Raw genomic sequence first — 17562 nt, 5'->3', positions numbered from 1 at the left:
CCACCAGAAGGTAAAATGTAGTGAAGCGTTTGTAAAGACCGTTACATCTGTTTAATGGTCACGATCTGAAAATGAACGCTCACCTCTTTCGGGCTGCAATGAGCCTCCCGACACGACGACGTCGTCGCTGTTACCTCATTAGCAGGTCAAAGGGCGGCAGTTGGAGGAAGCTCTTACTGACATCATGGCTCCCCGGGGGGCCCAGTGAGCGGAGCCATGATCCTTGATGTGGTTTTAAAAAATGTGTAAAAGGGAATGAGAATCAAACATTACAGTCTCTTCTAGTGGGGAATTTATTTTTGTCAAAGTAACAATGTAGTCAGTATAAAAGTCGCTGAATCTAAATCCCTTATTGGCAAATTCAGAAAAAAACGTAACATAATATATAGTTGAAGGTATTCTGGTATAGATATGGACATAGTATTTCAAAATGAGCAGTTATTTAGTTTGTTAAAGTCATATTCAGAATACATAATAAATATAATTATGTCTTAAAAAAAGAGTAGTTCATGATCATAGTATGAGGAGTTGCAAAGAAATAGTTTCGTCCGTCTGCAAAAGGAATAACCGATGAACTGGTACGTTTAAACACGTATTTCAAACAAAAGAGTGAAAATCAATCATAGACAGTAAAAACATTAAAGATGACAACAGTCCTGCTGCTTCAAAAGATTTTCTGCCACGTTGACGCCAGAAAGCTGCATTTACTGGACTGTTTCAGCCTCATGGCCCCCCTGCTGTGAGCCCCCCCGACGGGCGGGATGACACCTCGAGCGAAACACACACACACGTCGTGGGAGCAGCAATGACAGTGTTGTCAATAGGCAAATGTCACCGCAGGAAAAGCTCTAAACGGGGGATTGCAAAGGTCATCTGGGATCGCAAAGGTCATGCGGGCCCAGTAATCCACGCAGAATAAAAACCCCTTTGTGATGATTTCCACCTCGTGTTTCTTTGCCTTTTTCATCTTCTTGTCGCGCAGCACAATTGGCCACTTTTTCTCCTCTTGCATTATTGATTTGAAGTTTTGCTGGCGTACGCTCGCCCAGTTTAACGGACGCCAGGGAGGCGTGGGCTGGAGGGTGGTGGCGCTCTGAGTGCCTCTCTGAGTGCCCCCCCCCCGTAGGGCCTTATCTCTGCGGTGGGACCGGATTAGAAGGGGTTTTCCGCTCTCTTATCGGTTTGTCCGTTACATTCCTGGCACCGGCGGTTGGACGGACCGCCATTTATGGCTAAAGGGAGAACAGAGCGCTGTGCTACTGACCCACAATGCACCGGGGCGTTATAAAAACGCCACAACAAGGAGCCCTGGACAGTTAGCGAGAGCGTCCTGTGCGATGGCGTCCCTGACCTCCTCCAGTCGCAGGTCCTCCTCGTCTTACCGCTCGTCCTCCCGCTTCAGCACCTCCAGCTCCTTCCGCTCGGAGGGCTCGCTGGGGGGGTCGTCCGAGGCTCTGGATCCGCTCTTTGAGCCCTTTCTGGACTCGGCCGATCACGCCGGTCTGTTTGGAGAGGAGAGCCCTGGGGGGGCCGGCGGCGTTCTGACCCCCTTCAGCAGGCAGAGCCGGTCCTCCTGCGGACTCGCTGGTAAGGGAAGGGAAATCTTATCTTAGTTTTAAAATAATTGTTAGATAAATTGATGTTGTTTTTGGTATTGTTTATGTTGGGAGAAAGTGAAAGTACTAATAATAACAGTTATCGCTTAATTATCTACAGTATGCAGCAAAAAGAATATAAACCAAAAAAATCCTTTTACAGAAGAAGTGATTGGATGAAAGCCTTAATATTGCACATTTATGTATAAGTATAATTTACATAATTTCCATAGATGAAGAACTATGAAACATTTTAAACTTAGTGTCAACATGTATTCCTACCTGCTAGATCGATTTTATCTCAGCAAGGCTGCACATGCCACCAACATGTATATTCAATATTTATTACAAAATGTCTTTTATTTATAAAAAATTAAGGGCTGTCGACAGAAAAAACAAAAAAATTAACGAACGAATCCCACATTTTGAAATTCATTAATGGCAATTAATGTTGTTAATGAATGTTTGTTTTTCTTACGAGTCTTACGAGTTACGAGTAATGAGTAATCACCTTAGAAAACATGTATTTTAGACACTGTTGTTTAATTCTTAATGTTATTTTAAACACAAAATGACACACATTTGATTATCTTGGAGGCAGAATTCCGCCTGGTGGAACATGTTGAACTAGCGATTCTTCCTGTTGTCCTCGTGCACTTTGCTCTCAACTCTCCGTCATTTAACGGCTGTGTTTGAAGTGTCAACAATCTCCCCACATTTAGCAGGACGTTCTCAAACCGCGGTCTTTTAGGGACACAGTGGTGGTCCTCTGCAGACCTTGTACCACGCAAGGTAACTTAGATGTTGAGATGGAAGTAGCCTAGCAGCTAGCTTAGCATAGCAGCTACCTTTGCCTAGCAGCTAGCTCAGCACTCTCCCCCCTTCTGTTCTCTGCTGTATGTTGCGCCTTTGTTTTACGCGCTCGCTCTCTAACTGACTGCAGCTAGCGGCCGTAAACAAACGTAGGTTAAAATATTTTGTTCGATTAATCTCGTCCACATTAATCGCATAGATTAACACGTTTATGTTGACAGCCCTCTAAAAAATGTTAAGCTCTGGCGCTCACTGTTCAACAAAGAGGTATGAAAAACGAGTTATGAAATGAGAATACATTTTGATATAAAAAATGTAATCAAAAAACAGATTTTCAAAAACCATCAATTTTATTACAATACCAGAATTTTGCCTCAATATTTTTCACAGAAACATACGAATGAAAATATATTAACAGAATATAGTCATAATATATACAATATCAATATAATTAATATTTCTTACATTCAGACATTTAACTACTCTTCTCGCTGGACAAGTAGAAAACTCCTCTGTTGCCCCTCTGAAGCTCCTGTAGGCGGCGCTGTGGCGGGCCGGCAGAGCGGCACGGGCGCCGGCGTTCGATGCCTGGGGGACACTTACTACATGTCAGCCGACGTCAGCCAGTTTGAGCCGCACGACGTGGTGCTGATGGCCTTCAACCACCACGTGGTCATCCACGCACAGAAGGTGTGTGTACGTGTTGTTGTTGTTGTTGTTGTACAGCTGAGCATATGGGACGACACACACGCACACACACACACACACACACACACACACTACTGCGGGAGTGAATCAGAGGTCAGAGAGGACTTCCTGTCGACCGAGTCTCTTTACGTGTTGGATCGATCTGCAGCATTAAAAGAAAACTCCATCAACTGTTCGGCCTGCGTCTCTCTTTGACCTTTTGACCTTTCGTCCTCAGGTTCTGGACGACGGAAGCGTCAGCGACACGTTCACCCACAAGTCCCTGTTCCCGGAGGACATGGACCCGTTGTCGGTGGGCGGGACCCTCGACCCCGACGGCACCCTGGTGGTGACCGTCCGCCGGACCCCCGCACCGGAGCCCGCGCGTGGCCCCGCCTACCGCAGCGAGGCCCGCCTCTGACTTGTGGCCTGGCGGCGCCTCTCAGCTACTGCCAACCATTATCTCGGTTCCTGATTTTGGTGACCTCTGACCTTTTGTCCGACACAAGGGTCTGTGTTCCCTTCGTTGTTCGGCATTGAAACCCTCTGGATAAGCGCAGTTTAGCATCTTTCATATTCATCTTGTATAGTAATACTTTTAAGGGCAAGTCGCCGTCCAGCAGGAGGACTGTGGGTGTTTCTCTTCGCAGACTCGTCCCGATCCGTCGGAGATTAATAAAACAATGATAAAACTCGAGGTAATTGGAGTGAAACCTCTTGCCTGTCACCACTCACGAGCATCACAGGAAACACACCTGAAAAACACACTATTTCTATTGTTTGCCTGCCCCTCCTAGACCAGGTAGCCAGAGGAAGCCGAACCTCACTGGAGATTAAATCACTTAGAGTTCATATTTTTACCAGATCAATGTTTGCTGTCCCTAAAGACGTTTACGCACAAAGACTTCTACGAACATTAGCATGGGGCTAGGTTGCTAGCCTTTTGTGTTTCTACGTTTTTAGTGTCATCTTAACTGAAGCTACATGTTCCTGCAAGGGCCCAAATGTTACCTCAGTACCAAAAGTAAAACAAGTCAAATCGACTTAATCTTCATTTGCTAGAGCAAAGGATCAGTGAGTGTTTAAACCATGATGAATAATCCCACGGTTTGTCCGTTACATGTGTGTACTTTGATGTTTCCCTGTGCGATGAGTCATCGCTGAAGTCTCCAGAGAACTCGGCCCCTCGTACAGATTACACCCACCAGCCTCCGAGGAAGGAAGAATTCTTGTGGCACCTTTATTTAATACTCATCAGAAGGACGGATGGTTGTTTCTAACCTCATTCACCATAAAACAGACTGAGGGGCTGCTTTTTATACACACAAACACTACAGAAGTAGTAAGTAGTAGTAGTTTTAGTTCATGTGAAATCTGAACTGTGCAATTCATTCTTTGCTCTACAGAAAGTGTGTTTTTTTTGCTCATTGCTGCCAATAAAATGCAGCTCAAAATGTCGCAGTCGTCGATTTCTTTCAGTCGGATCCAGCCGAGGCCAAAAAAAGCAGAGGACGACAAATACATGCAATGATGATTTAAAAGCTGCATGTAGAGAAGAGATAAACGGCATCTTTGGTAGTTTCAGTCCAAGGGTATAAATATAGTAAAAACACACACCCGTGGAGCACACTGGAGATCTGGATTCTTCAATTCACAGAGATTTATTGGAGCAACAACACTCGAATAAACCGAGCTCTTTCCGGAAAGACACTAACGAGGTGATGACACAACACAGTTTATACATTTCTTCCCCTTCGATCCTAACTACGTAACTCTCCTGCTGTTGTTGTCGTCCCACTATTCTTCTCCTTGTCCTTCACTTGTCCCTCTATCTGGTTGTTGATGCTAAACTAACTGGCCCTCCCGTTCTGTCTCCTCGCGTCTACTCAGACAAACCCGAGACCGCTGTCCCCCCCGCTGGTGTCTCTACACTATCTTGTCCTAAAAGGGTCACGATGACTCCTGTCTTTGCATATCTTTGCAACCTTGCCTAGTTGGCGTCTCACTACATCTGTCTATGTTCCTCCCGTTAGCTTCTCCCTTCGCTCTGTTGAATTGTAACTCATCATACAGGGATATATTAACATCGTTATATCCCTACTTACCCAATTGCTTTAAACCTGATTATAACATGAATGTACAGTATATTGGACAATAACAAACATTTTCCCTTCACAGAGATTAAACACCTCATCTCCCCCCCCCCCCCCTCACTGGGTCTTCTCGTTGGACTCGGAGGGCGCGGGGTCTTGGGGCAGCGTCATGCTTTTGTGGTGATCCAACAGCTCGTGGATCTCGGTGGCCTCGTTCTCGTTGCTCCTGGTGCCGTTGTCCCGGAAGCTGGCCAGAGGGCGAACCACCTGCGTCCCCGTCACCGCCACGGAGCCCTCGATGGCTTTGCGAAGCTGATCGGGTGGGGGGGGGGGAACAAAAAGCTCAGAGAATTAGAGAACTTACCAACTGCCTGATCATTTATTATATATTGTTTTTTATGATATTTATTGTATATAGATTGTCTTCAGAAGGTATCTGGGGACAGGATGACTCCTGATCTAAAGGAATCGAAGATATTTCTCTAAGTTCAGTGTCCTCTCTCAAGATATCAAAGGACTCAGTCTGCCTCAGATCAATCATCTTGTCGATGCTGCTACAGGCTTTTTAGGAATGGCGTTGGATGCTATTGCTCCTCTGGAAAGAAGAATTGCAAGAAGAAGGAAGTCTGCCCCTTGGCATAACCCCGAAACCCGGACCTCAATGCAAACTGTGCGGCAACTTGAACGGTAATGGTGTTCCACCAAATCAGAAGGATATAAGCTAGTTTGGCAAGACAGCCTTAAAACGTATAAGAAGGCTCTCTGTAACGCAAGAGCATCTTATTACTCATCATTAATAGATAAAAATAATATTAAAAGAACTGCTGGTTTAAATCGTATCTATCGGATTGTTCCCAGTTTGTGCTTGTAAACAGTGGATCCTCAAAGACCACCAAGGTTGATCACGGAGTCCCACAAGGTTCTGTGCTTGGACAGATTTTATTTACTCTCTATATGCTTCCTTTGGGTGACGTTATCAGAAAACACCGCCTAAACGTCCATTGTTATGCAGACGATACTCAACAGTATCTGTCGATCAAACCAGAAGAGACCGGCAAGCTTGTTAGACTTCAAGAATGTCTTGGAGACAACAAAACTTGGATGACCTGCAACTTCCTGATGCTAAACTCAGAAAAAAACAGTTCTCTTGATAGGCCCAGAGCGCCTTCGAAGTCAGCTGTCACGTGATACAGTTTCCATGGATGGAATTGCTCTGGTATCCAGCAGCACTGTAAATAATCTTCGATCAGGATATGTCCTTCAAGTCTCATATAAAGAAGACGTCAAGGACTGCCTTTTTTCATTTACGTAATATATCGAAAATCAGGAACCTCCTGTCTGTGATGCAGAAAAATTTGTTGATGCGTTTGTTACATCTCGACTGGACTACTGTAATTCTTTGTTATCAGGCTGCTCTTGTAAATCTCTTAAATCTCTCCAGTTGATTCAGAATGCTGCAGCACGTGTATTAACAAGAACTAAGAAAAGGGATCATATCACTCCTGTATTAACTTCTCTGCTCTGGCTCCTTGTCAAATCAAGAACAGAATTTAAGGTACTTCTCCTCACCTACAAGGCACTTGCTGGTGAGGCACTGTCCTCCCTTGAAGAGCTTGTAACACCGTATTGCCCTACAAGGCAGCTAAAACTTTCCTCTTTGATACCGCCAATAGTTAGGGCTGGCTCAGCTTAGCCCGGACCAGCCCTTAGTTAAGCTGCTATAGGCTTAGACTGCGGGGGGACTTCTTAGGACACACCGAGCTCCTCTCTCACGCTCTACTTCTATAATAATTCACGTTTTATTTATGCACATGACTAATTCAGCTTCTTTCTGGGAGTCACCGGGGGAGGACGATGTCTTAACGCCTTTGCGAGCGTGATGATCGTTCACAGCGATTTCACAATTCTCATAGCGGAGGATTCGCCAAACGGTCGAACGTTTTATCGAGAGAAACTCGATCCAGGGAAGAGATGTGCACAACAACAACAACAACAACAACACCAGAAGATCTCTCAGCTGTTCTCATCTCCGAGCACTTGGAAGACGGGGTTTCTTTTTGGGGGGGGTGGCACACATTTTAAAAAGGGCCTCGAGATGGTTACCTCCTTGAGGGACACAACCCCGATGAGGCGCCCGATGCTGGTTACGTAGGCGTGGTCGAGGCCCAGCAGGGAGAAGAGGGTGTGTGTCTGCAGGGGGACAAAGGAGGGGGGTTTAGGAACAATCTGCTGCTGCCAATATTCAAAAACAGTCCTTGAAATAAAAAAAACACACACCATGAAATAGTTCAGATATTCATGAGTGATAAACATTTAGATTGTCTGTAATGAGACAATAGCCCCCCCGGAACACCTGACCCATTACCTAATGTTATGTTTTTCATTTGTATTAAATTGGTTTTTAGACTTGTCCAGTTGTTTAAACACGTTTGTTGGCTCGTAGGAGTTTTTAGTGTATTTGTAACTTTACATTTTGTATTGTAAGTATGTATCATGTAGTGCAAGCAAAAAATACTAATAATGAATCAAGTGCTGATGGAACTATTCCCATAATAACATTTTTGTGTACCAGGAATCACTCTAAAATCAGAGAGGGTAATCCTAAACACACACACACACACACACACACACACACACACACACACACACACACACACGGTTGATGAACATCTGCATTTGCAATCAGACCTTATGCAGAGACGTGCGCTCCACCAGCTGGATGGGGGCGGGGTCGATCTTGCAGTTGCTGAAGTTGACCTGCTCGTCAAGCTTCTGCTCCTCCCACTCTGTGATCTGCCACACAAACACACCAGGGACTTTCAGAACCTCCTTCCTTATTTTTGACGTTGCGAGCAACGCATGTCTCTGTGCCCACTATTAGCCGGGGGCAGCCCCCCCCCCCCCCCCCCCCCCCCACCGCCAACGAACCGTCAGAGAACGACAGACGTGTGAGCAATGAACAGGGGGGGGGGGGCTGACAAGACAGGAAATGAGAGGGGCAGTTGATGGATGAATTATGGATGATGTCATATCCAAAAAGGCCCGTCTGGGTATTTAGGAAATCTGAAAAGGTTCTGTCATGGATGTGACGTCATCGAGTGTTTTCTCATAGAATCCTATGGGACCAGAGGAGTTTCCCTCTGGTGGCCAGGAGAGAGAATGCAGCTTTAACTCATGAAGCTTTGGCTTGGGGCCGCCCCCCTTGCTGTGCGTCGTGGTGGTCCGTCCGTCTTACCTCTCTAATAGTCATGTCATCCTCCACATCTGCGTCGTCCTGGAGACAAGAAGCAACAGGACACAAAGACGTTCAGTGAACACACTCAACGCGGTGAAATGAGGAAACCAAACGCACACAAATAGTGAGGCTGTAAAGGAAAAAAACAGGTACACAAACGACGTTACACAACGCCGTCCACTAGTACTGAGCGACGACACAACCGTGCGTCACGGCGCTGTGATGTGTCACGTGACCAAACAAAGAGGCGTGAGTACAGTCCATCTAGTGAGCGCGGGGGAAGTGATGTGTAAGAGGCAGCAGCGGGGGGGAATGAATATGTGTGAGAACATGGTACCGTAGGGTGTGTGCATGTGTGTGTGTTTTAATGGCTGTGAAATATGATTTAGTCGTGTGCTTGGGTGCACATATGTACCGCATACGTGTGCGGTAAAGAGAAAGAGAGAGAAAGGTGAGCGAGTGTGACCCGGGGGCTGATGGGGGGGGCATCAGCTCATTTGTCCTCAATCGCCGCGGTAGCCGACCTGTCGGTAACCCTAGCAACTGTTGCCGCGGGGCGAAGAGACGTATCCTACTGTAGCATCACGCAAGCCGGAGGCCAAACGTGCCCCGTGCACACGTGCAGTGTGAATGCAAAATAGATGCTTTCAAAGAGATCAGCTGTTCTATTAAAGGAGATGTTATGAAGTTTCAACTTTGGTGGCTCTTCTACACGTTAATGTGGCTGCCTGCATGTCTACCAACCCCCGAACGCCGAGAAAAACACTTTTTGTTTTACGGTTGCTGTAATGAATTAATGCAAGAGAACAAATCTCAGAAGGCATGAGTGTGTGTGTCTGTGTGTGTGTGTGTGCGTATGTGAGAGTGTTGACATTGGGCTGATGAAGCCGTATTGCTCACTGCGCTGTTTCCCTGACCAGACAAAGATTAGAAAGGTCCGTCGCCCCCCCCCCCCCCTCATCCTGCAGCTATCCATCTTTCCTTCAAACAGTGGCAACCATCCAAGACTAGGTCAGCGGGACACACACACACACACACACACACACACACACACACACACACACACACACACAAAGACTGCTGTATCATGCACACACACTTTTGTTCCGATTGTGGAAACATAGATGAGAAAAAAAGGGAGCGTCCCCCACGGGATCCTTCCCCTTTGAGCCCACAGTGGGTAGAAGGGTGTCAGCTTTCTTCACACTGTCGATGTCTCCTGAAGAGGAAGGCCGAGCATCTTCGTCTGCAGAGAGGCTGGCGTCGATATTCAAAAGTCCCCCTTGCAACATCTGTGAACACGTTTTACTGTTGCTGCCAAAAGCAGTTTGAAAAAAGAAAAGAAAAAACAAACATAAAAAATGTTCCGGTCGTCCGAATCAACTCGTTGGTCTGATTGGTCGAGCCAAGAAGAGACTGGTTTTTGTGATAGTTGACACACCAAGAGAGTCTGTATTAAGGTGCGGTGGCGCCTTTAAGCTAAATGCTAACATGCTAGTGCTAACAGGTTAATGTTTAAGCTAACATGGCAAAACAGTACAGCTGGTGAGAACATCATTAGCTTAGCAGGCAGTGTTAAGACGTGATGAGAGCGTAGATGAAACGGAGATCAAACTCTCTACAATTCACCCAAGGGGGACCACGCACGTCCACACCAGTATTTACTGGACAACCGTCTGAATGTTTTTGACTTAAGGAAAAGCAGGCAATTAACTGCAGATTTCTGCGTCGCCGCTTATAGCCTTTGAATTCTATTACTGCCTTATTTGTGCATCCGATTAGCTTACAGACTTAATGCGATTGTGAAATAACATCATTAAAGACTTTGTGCAAACTGCTGCAGCGAAATAAAGAGGAAACGTCCTCAAAGGCTTTTAGGGAAAGTTGGCCAATTGTAATGCATCTTAGCGTCCGATCATTAGTGGGGAAAAAAAACACACCAAAGATCTCCGGCTTCACCTTAAACAACCAAACAAACTGCACAAGTTGTTCCCAAAAAATGCTTTTGCCGATTCAAACCTGAGTTCGTGACACAAAGAGTCCGATATCCTGCGATCGATCCGCAATGTTCCCCAGAAGGGTTCTTTCTCCCGCTGCTGTACGTCTCAAAATGATTCAGAAAATGGAAACTTCATCCCGTCTTCCGAACGCTCTCCCATCAGATAACCAAAGGACATTTTTAATGGAGTCCGTGGTCTTTCTTCTATAACTTTCTATTCCCTGTACATACAGTGAACACTTGACCCCAATAAACTTAATAATCAAAATGAACAAAAAAATGTCTCGCTATATAGGACCTTGAATTAAAGTGTCCTATATTGGATTCTTTCCACTTTACAGCCCGAAAATTGACCTTCTGTTGCTCTGCTGGAACAGAGAACTGCTCGTCCTCTCCGACCCGAGGGTTTCACACAGGAAGCGACTACGTCCTCTTTAATCGCCTCACGTCTATGGAACGGGATCGTTTAGGGACGAAGATGCACGACTTCTTCTCGTCTGGATTAAACGCATCAGCTGTTCGCTCGTCCGTCAAGTGGTTGGTGTCAAACGGATGATTTACCCAATTGGTGATAGATGATGAAGACCGTCTTAGTCGGTGGACTTTCGTGTGCTCAAAATTGTTTGTGCTTTTTACTTGGAAAACGTTTGTGGTTTTGCACAAATCCAAAACAACTGACTGAACAGAATCAAGCTCTAAAATAACGAATATAATTAAATCCAGAGTGACTCTTTAATAAGGGCAACCATCGAGAAACGTTGTACATAAATATACATTTATTATAAAATAATTTGGTATTCCTATGAGAGTTGCATTGTCACGTAAATAATGTAATTGTTGTGAGAGATTACTTGAAGTCTCGGGTTCACTTCATTAACCAGGGATTTGATAAATTCTCAGTTGGTCACAAGTAAGAAAAACGTCAAAAAATCATCTGTAACTCTTCATTTGGTTCAGCAAGCGAACGTTGGATCCATCAGCTGGGGGGTGAATATTAAGTAACTACTTGCAGGGATCAGTTTGTTTGCTGCAATCGGTGTTTCCACTTTGTAAACATGTAATTACAAAACGGCTAAAACTGGTGCATTTTTATGCCGACGACACAAAAATATATTTGACGTGTTCTAAATAATGGGGAAATAAATACGTTGCGCTTCCTCCTCAGCTGCACAATAACCATTCGTCACCTAAAGTCCCCAAATTGTTTGCAGCTTGATGCGAGCGACGCTGGAATGTGTGCGATCGTCTCGGCGGACGAGTCCCCAGATGTCTCAGTGACTTGGCTCATTATCTCCACTAAATTCTGCGGTTATTTTTCATAATAAGGCTGAATAATAACAATGAAATAAAGTTAATGAACGAGGGAGACGATTAAATCATTCTTAACTCCATTCCGTAAAAAAAAAAAAAGGTTCAACGACTTTCTTCCTCATATTTTCCATCTTGTTGAGGCGACAAAAACGCGAATGTGACTCGTCTTTTCTCCTTTGCATTGCGTGTGTGCGTTTGCGTGCACGTTCCTATGCAAGAGTGTGAGTCCAGAAAGAGCCCCACCCTCCTCCTCCTCCGCCCAACCATCTAAAGAAACAGAGAGAGAAGAACTAAAAGAATTTGAGAGAGAGGCCAGAAGCCCCCGAAATCAGGGCCCCCAAACCTTGATGAATAACGCATGAAGAGGAGAGGATGGAGGAAAATAATAAGAAAAACCGTGAGGAGAGCGCGGCGGCATCATCGCTCTACAGCAGACTGCTGATGTCACTTACTGCATCAATATTTCACAGTCTGGATAGAAGGTGAGGAGGTGTGGGGGGGTGAGAGAGGAGCTGGAAGGAAATGAGGGCGGCTATAACCTCGATATCCCTCGACGGCGCGCCCCCAGGGTGTAATATTAATAATAATAATGATAATACCTGACGACCGATGTAAATGCACGAGGCTCGGTGCTGCGGGGGTCAACGTTCTCATGGCACATTAATCTCACCGAGATTGAGACCTCAGTGGAATTTGTCAATCTGCACTCGCAGCGATGCGCCGGCGAGTGATTTAGAACGTGAACAGACTTCAATAATCGTCCCTGACGGGTGAAACAAACGGAGCTCCTTAATTACCTCAAGTACAAATCACTAACGGCGCTAATGGAGCTACGCTGACACGACCACGACCCGGCGCGCCGACGAGGAGGGAAGCGTTCCTGTTTCAGTTACATTCCAGGGAGAGCTCCGTGGTTACCATGACGACCCGCCGACTTAGCTCCGACCGGGCGGCGGCTTTTTGTGTGGATGTTTAAATCCCCAAATCACTGCGTTTTACGCCGCTGGACGTCCTCGTACCGCCCAATCGTTCCCCTCCATTTCTAATCAATCGCTTGTTTTCATTGATTGACATGAAGGGACGCGCCCGGAGGTAATTGGGCAGCAGGCCTCACCCCAGATATCCACCCCCCCCCCAATAGCGTCCCCGGGGCTTCCATGCATCATCATTTGATCCGAGCGGCTGCTGAACGATGTCATTCAAATACCTGTCCAATCCTAATGGAGAGACACGGGGCTCCTATCTGGGTACTTAGCCAGAGGAACACGCCCCTCTGACATCAGACCCCCCCCCCCCACACACCCCACGGGGAATAGGACGGATGGGATGGGGTTGCACGTCAGTCCAGGGACAAGGCCCGCCTGGTGAGACCGTCACTGATTGGACGTTGGACGCCACGGGGGCACGCGGCTGTCTAATGGACAGCACGGCATGCTGGGAGGATGAACAGCCTCGTCCTCGTGGACCACAACGGAAAAAACCACTGCACTGTACTCTACAGCATGAAGGACTGTATGTGAGAGATGGCATAGGACCGTGTGGGTGTGAACAACAGCATGTGAGTCACTGTGTGTGTGTGTGTGTGTGTGTGTGTGTGTAATGCGCTCTCTTACCTCCAGGCCTTCTTTCTCTGGAGTGGCACAGAACAGGTTCTTTAACGCAATGCCAGAATTATCATCTGGGCCTGAAAAAGAGAACGAAGGAGAGATTTTCATCAGATTCATGGTGTCCATCTATAATTAGTATTATTATGAATATGATGATATTCGGTCAGATGACCTCATCTAGAGAATGGACACAAACAAGGCTGCATCATCTGCAAAGAGTCGGTCTGAGGAAGAATCGGAGGTCTGGTCTCCATTCACATGGAATGGACTCTATTACACAGTAAGTGAAGCACAGGTGGTAGAAGCTCCTCTTACAGCCATGATTCACTGCAGGAACCCGTCACGTGTTGGTTAACTGTTTGTTAAACTTTGCTCAAGCTAAATGAAATTCTTCTACAAAGGTGAATGAAAAAGTCATTCCCTTTTCTTTTTTTACATTGCATGTATGTATATATATATATTTGACTTTAACAACAGAAAGTCTTTGTGTGTGTGTGTGCACTTCTTACTTGGGGGGATCTCGGCGGGTGGCTCCACCACAGAGGGTCTCTTCAGTGCAGGTTTGAGGGGCTTCTGAGAGACTGGACGAACTGGGCTGAAAGTGGACTCCTCAGTAGACATCTACACACACACACACACACACACACACACACACACACACACACAGATACACTCAGTTCTCTCTTTCTGTGGACTCATTAGACAAATGGACGTCCTCCCTCAGAGGGACGTGGAGGCAAATCAAAACTGTGGAAACAGCAGAGATAAAATATGCACTTGGTGTAAAATATCCAGACTTTGCATGCTGGCGTATCCGTGACCTACAAAATGTTGTTGCCGGGTTCCGTTAATAACGTCTCTCTGAAGTGGAGGGAACATTAACACATAAAATGTTTCGATATACAATCTGCAGTTTGTAAATTCATTATTATTCCTCATAGACCGGGCTGAATTTGTCTTTTGATGTAGTTTTTATAATACTTGCTTTATTTAGGCAGCTTTGTGCACCACAAGTGTTTTTCCGAATGTCCTTTGGCGATATTTAAAAAAGAGGGACCAAAAAAACTAAAATCAGAAATGTCCCTTTGACTCGGAAAAACAAAATCATTATTCCTGCTTCAAAAGGAAGTCGTTTCAGAGGATTCTACTCCACAAAAAAATAAAAGAAGGAAATAATGATGTATGATTAATAGGAATCAGCTATCAGGAGGTTTAGTACACAGGTTTCAGTCGGACTAAACTCGCATCACCATTCAGAAGAAGGAAAGAAGTCTGGAAAAAAAACAACTGAAAAGTCCAAGAAGGTAAATCGGCATCACACACACGCGCGCGCGCACACATACACACACACACATGCAGACACACACGCCAGAGGGCGTTCTACTTCGCCACTTGATGCAAACTGAAGTAATGAAGACGGATAAATCAACATTTTGAGCACAGGGTACAGGACCTGGACCCAGAGGAGCTGCTCGTCCATCTTCTTATGTCTCACACACACACACGCACACACACACACACACACACACGCACACTTAGCCCAAAGATGCTACCTACAGCCTCACAGTCACATTGACTGGCGACGGATTGAGAGTTATTTTGCTTTGTTGACCGTCCAACCTCGGCGACCTCTGACCTGGAAGTGGACCTCCTGACTTGCCCGGCGGCTGCCGTCCTTGCCGCCCGCGTCGGACGCCACCGAGAGGCGGCCGCCGTCCTTGCTGCCCGTGTCGGACCCCACCGAGAGGCGCCTCTGCTCCCCCACGGCTCGCTCCCTGATGAACTCCAGACGCCTGGACCGGCTCAGCTGCAGGGAGAGCAGCGCCTGCAGCTGAGCTCGCTCGATGGAGCCCAACAGGATCATGGACTCTGGGTGGGGGTAATGGGTGAGTAATGGAGGGGTGGGGGGGAGGAAAAGAAACAGAAGAAGCAGATGAAGGAGGAGAAGATGAAGGAGGAGATGGAGGAGGAGGAGGAGGAGGAGTGAGCAGACTGCAGGAGATTCTGTACACGTGTTGCAGCACTGCAGACCACTGAGTTACATAACCAGAATGCAGGGTGTGTATCAACTAGTGTGTGTGTGTGTGTGTGTGTGCGTGTGCTGCCTGCCTGTCAGTAATTGCCTCTGTGACGGTTCGTGCTGATCAGGTATTCGGTGAAATGACGCAGCTAATTGTTGCTGCACGGCGGCGTAACGCGGCCGGCTCATGAATACCAAACGCACACTTTGTGGTTCGATCCTCAGACTCAACACAACTCAACACAACAGCTGAGCACCATTTACTCCCTCAGGTAACAACTGGTTGTTGCTGTAGTGCAGAAGGACTCACACCAGCACCACGTGTTTCTACTACTGATGTCTGTGTGAATAATATCACATGTTTATCATTTGTGGCTCCTCGTCTTCATCTGTGCACTTTGTTTCCTCTAATGAAGCTTTGACCACCAGGGATGAAGATCCCGTCTCACCGGTCGACTCCACCAGCGCCAGCGTCTTGAGGTGCCCCGTCAGCAGCACGTTGTGCAGGTCCCGGTAGCAGCAGTTCAGGGTGATGTAGCGCACGTCCCGCACCATGATGTCCTCCACCCGAATGTTGTACTTCCTGAGCAAGAGGAGGGAGATCATTCATCAGGCAGAGAGAGGAAGAGGGACCACCGACGGACCTTCAGTCCCCTCCATCAATAGCGGGAGTAAGAAACCTGTTGATCCGTTTGTCACAGTGACAAAGTTGGAGACAACGTCTGAGGTGGGGCGATGCGGCCTGATGGAAAATATAAGTGTGTGTGTGTTCATGTCTGCAAAAGCTATAAATAAAAGAAAAATCCAATTCTCTCCGTGTGTGTGAGCAAATGTTCACGCCAAGTGTCCTTGTGTGTGTTGGATTATTTCTAGTTCAAGTCCAAATCACATTCAGCGTGGAAGGAGGGGCGTTACCTTGAGTTGCCCCCCAACCCCCTCCACCCACCAGGAGACCCTCCCCTGCTCTTATATGCTGCAGTAACACAACACACACACAGTGATGGAGAACGAGAGGAAGAAGAAGTAGAATCTTTCTGCGCCGTGACTCAAGTTCAGTGTGTCTATTAAACTTAGATGATTAAAGAAGATTACATTTATCTGCGTGTGTGTGTGTGTGTGTGTCAACATTCATTTTACGCCAGTTGACAGTTTTTCAATCATTGTTCAATTCGAACATTTCCAAACGTATTATGTCAAGATAATTTGATATTTCTGATGATAAATGATCAAGTTATGATCGTTGTTCACTTGGTGTTTTGTTTTGCACACACACGTGTTAATGACGTTAGCATGCTAACATGGAGTGACGCAAAGCTAGCATAGCACATCTAGATGTCAATATTTTGAAAACTGACAGGTGCACCCCCCCCTGGTACATACTTCTGGCGCCCCCAGCCGAGCTCGGGCAGGTAGGGCAGCTTCTTGATGCGGATGAGGGAGTCGTAGAACGACGGCTGCAGCGACTGCGCCACGGCGTTGGCCAGGATCACCGCGATCATCACCGGCAGCATGTGGGACATCTGACCGGTCAGCTCGAACACGATGACCGCCGGGGAGACCGTGTGGGTGGCGGCGCCCGACAAGGCCGCCGCGCCTGTTTTAGAGGAGGTGAGCAAAAGAACACTGATGCAATTGTTCAAATTGGTGGTTTTTCAAGGTGGTGTCTGCTGCTAAATAAAAGGGGGGGCGGGGGGGCCTTGAGGTGGTTTCCGTCATCCATCAAAATGGGGACTACCGTTATTCAACTGCATGTTACATATATTTTATGAAGTGGTGGAAATACACACACAAGTGCAGTGAATCACAATCCATCTAGATCTGTTGTAGGTTAATGTCTGGAAGCCCACGTCAGCCACTGAAAAACAGGTCCTGTAAGTCATCATAATGAGATAGTGTCTCATGAGATACGATGATGACTTTGACTTACAGGACATTACTATACATGCAGCTGTCACTTTTATCCAAAACGCCCATGGTCTGACATAATTAAGGAGTATACGGTTATAAGTAAACGGTAACATTTTGGTATTTATATCACAAAAACAGTAATCGTATGGTAACAAACTGTAATCCAATATATGACAACATACGGTATATTACGGTAGGGCACTGTAAATAAAACAGCAAGTTACTAGCGTCGACTGCCAGTAAATTGCAGTTAATTTACGGTAAAATTGGTTCAAGTTCACGGTAACATACAGT

At 46.4% G+C, this 17562-nt stretch overlaps 2 protein-coding genes across 2 annotated transcripts in view; one reads left to right on the top strand and one right to left on the bottom strand.

Annotated features, from left to right (window-relative positions):
- The first annotated feature begins 1222 nt into the window (after nucleotides 1–1222).
- Nucleotides 1223–4552, top strand: hspb12 (heat shock protein, alpha-crystallin-related, b12). Its single transcript, XM_040176264.2, has 3 exons — nucleotides 1223–1587; nucleotides 2938–3098; nucleotides 3334–4552. Exons 1-3 carry the CDS (start codon nucleotides 1338–1340, stop codon nucleotides 3514–3516), a joined length of 594 nt encoding a protein of 197 aa, XP_040032198.2. The 5' UTR covers nucleotides 1223–1337; the 3' UTR covers nucleotides 3517–4552.
- Nucleotides 4553–4740: 188 nt separating this feature from the next.
- LOC120819085 (chloride channel protein 2) overlaps nucleotides 4741–17562 on the bottom strand; it is a 35917-nt gene continuing 23095 nt past the window's right edge. The window contains exons 15-23 of the mRNA XM_078106929.1: nucleotides 16741–16954; nucleotides 15810–15943; nucleotides 14977–15209; nucleotides 13850–13961; nucleotides 13347–13417; nucleotides 8424–8462; nucleotides 7877–7981; nucleotides 7292–7378; nucleotides 4741–5500 (exon numbers count right to left, since the gene is read on the bottom strand). Of these exons, the coding sequence (XP_077963055.1) occupies nucleotides 5306–5500; nucleotides 7292–7378; nucleotides 7877–7981; nucleotides 8424–8462; nucleotides 13347–13417; nucleotides 13850–13961; nucleotides 14977–15209; nucleotides 15810–15943; nucleotides 16741–16954 (1190 nt within the window). The 3' untranslated portion in view covers nucleotides 4741–5305. The remainder of the gene's footprint in view (nucleotides 5501–7291; nucleotides 7379–7876; nucleotides 7982–8423; nucleotides 8463–13346; nucleotides 13418–13849; nucleotides 13962–14976; nucleotides 15210–15809; nucleotides 15944–16740; nucleotides 16955–17562) is intronic.

Source organism: Gasterosteus aculeatus, chromosome 1 (genome assembly GCF_964276395.1).
Source record: "Gasterosteus aculeatus chromosome 1, fGasAcu3.hap1.1, whole genome shotgun sequence".
Lineage (NCBI taxonomy): Eukaryota > Metazoa > Chordata > Actinopteri > Perciformes > Gasterosteidae > Gasterosteus > Gasterosteus aculeatus.
The sequence above is the reverse complement of the archived record's forward strand: the minus strand, read 5'-3'. Positions and strand labels throughout refer to the sequence as shown.

Bases quoted from the DNA above. Each gene is read 5' to 3' on its own strand.
- hspb12 (XM_040176264.2), top strand. From the start codon at position 1,338: ATGGCGTCCCTGACCTCCTCCAGTCGCAGGTCCTCCTCGTCTTACCGC. The intron at 1,588-2,937 runs GTAAGGGAAGGG...GCCCCTCTGAAG, and splicing joins GTCCTCCTGCGGACTCGCTG to CTCCTGTAGGCGGCGCTGTG. The intron at 3,099-3,333 runs GTGTGTGTACGT...TTTCGTCCTCAG, and splicing joins TGGTCATCCACGCACAGAAG to GTTCTGGACGACGGAAGCGT.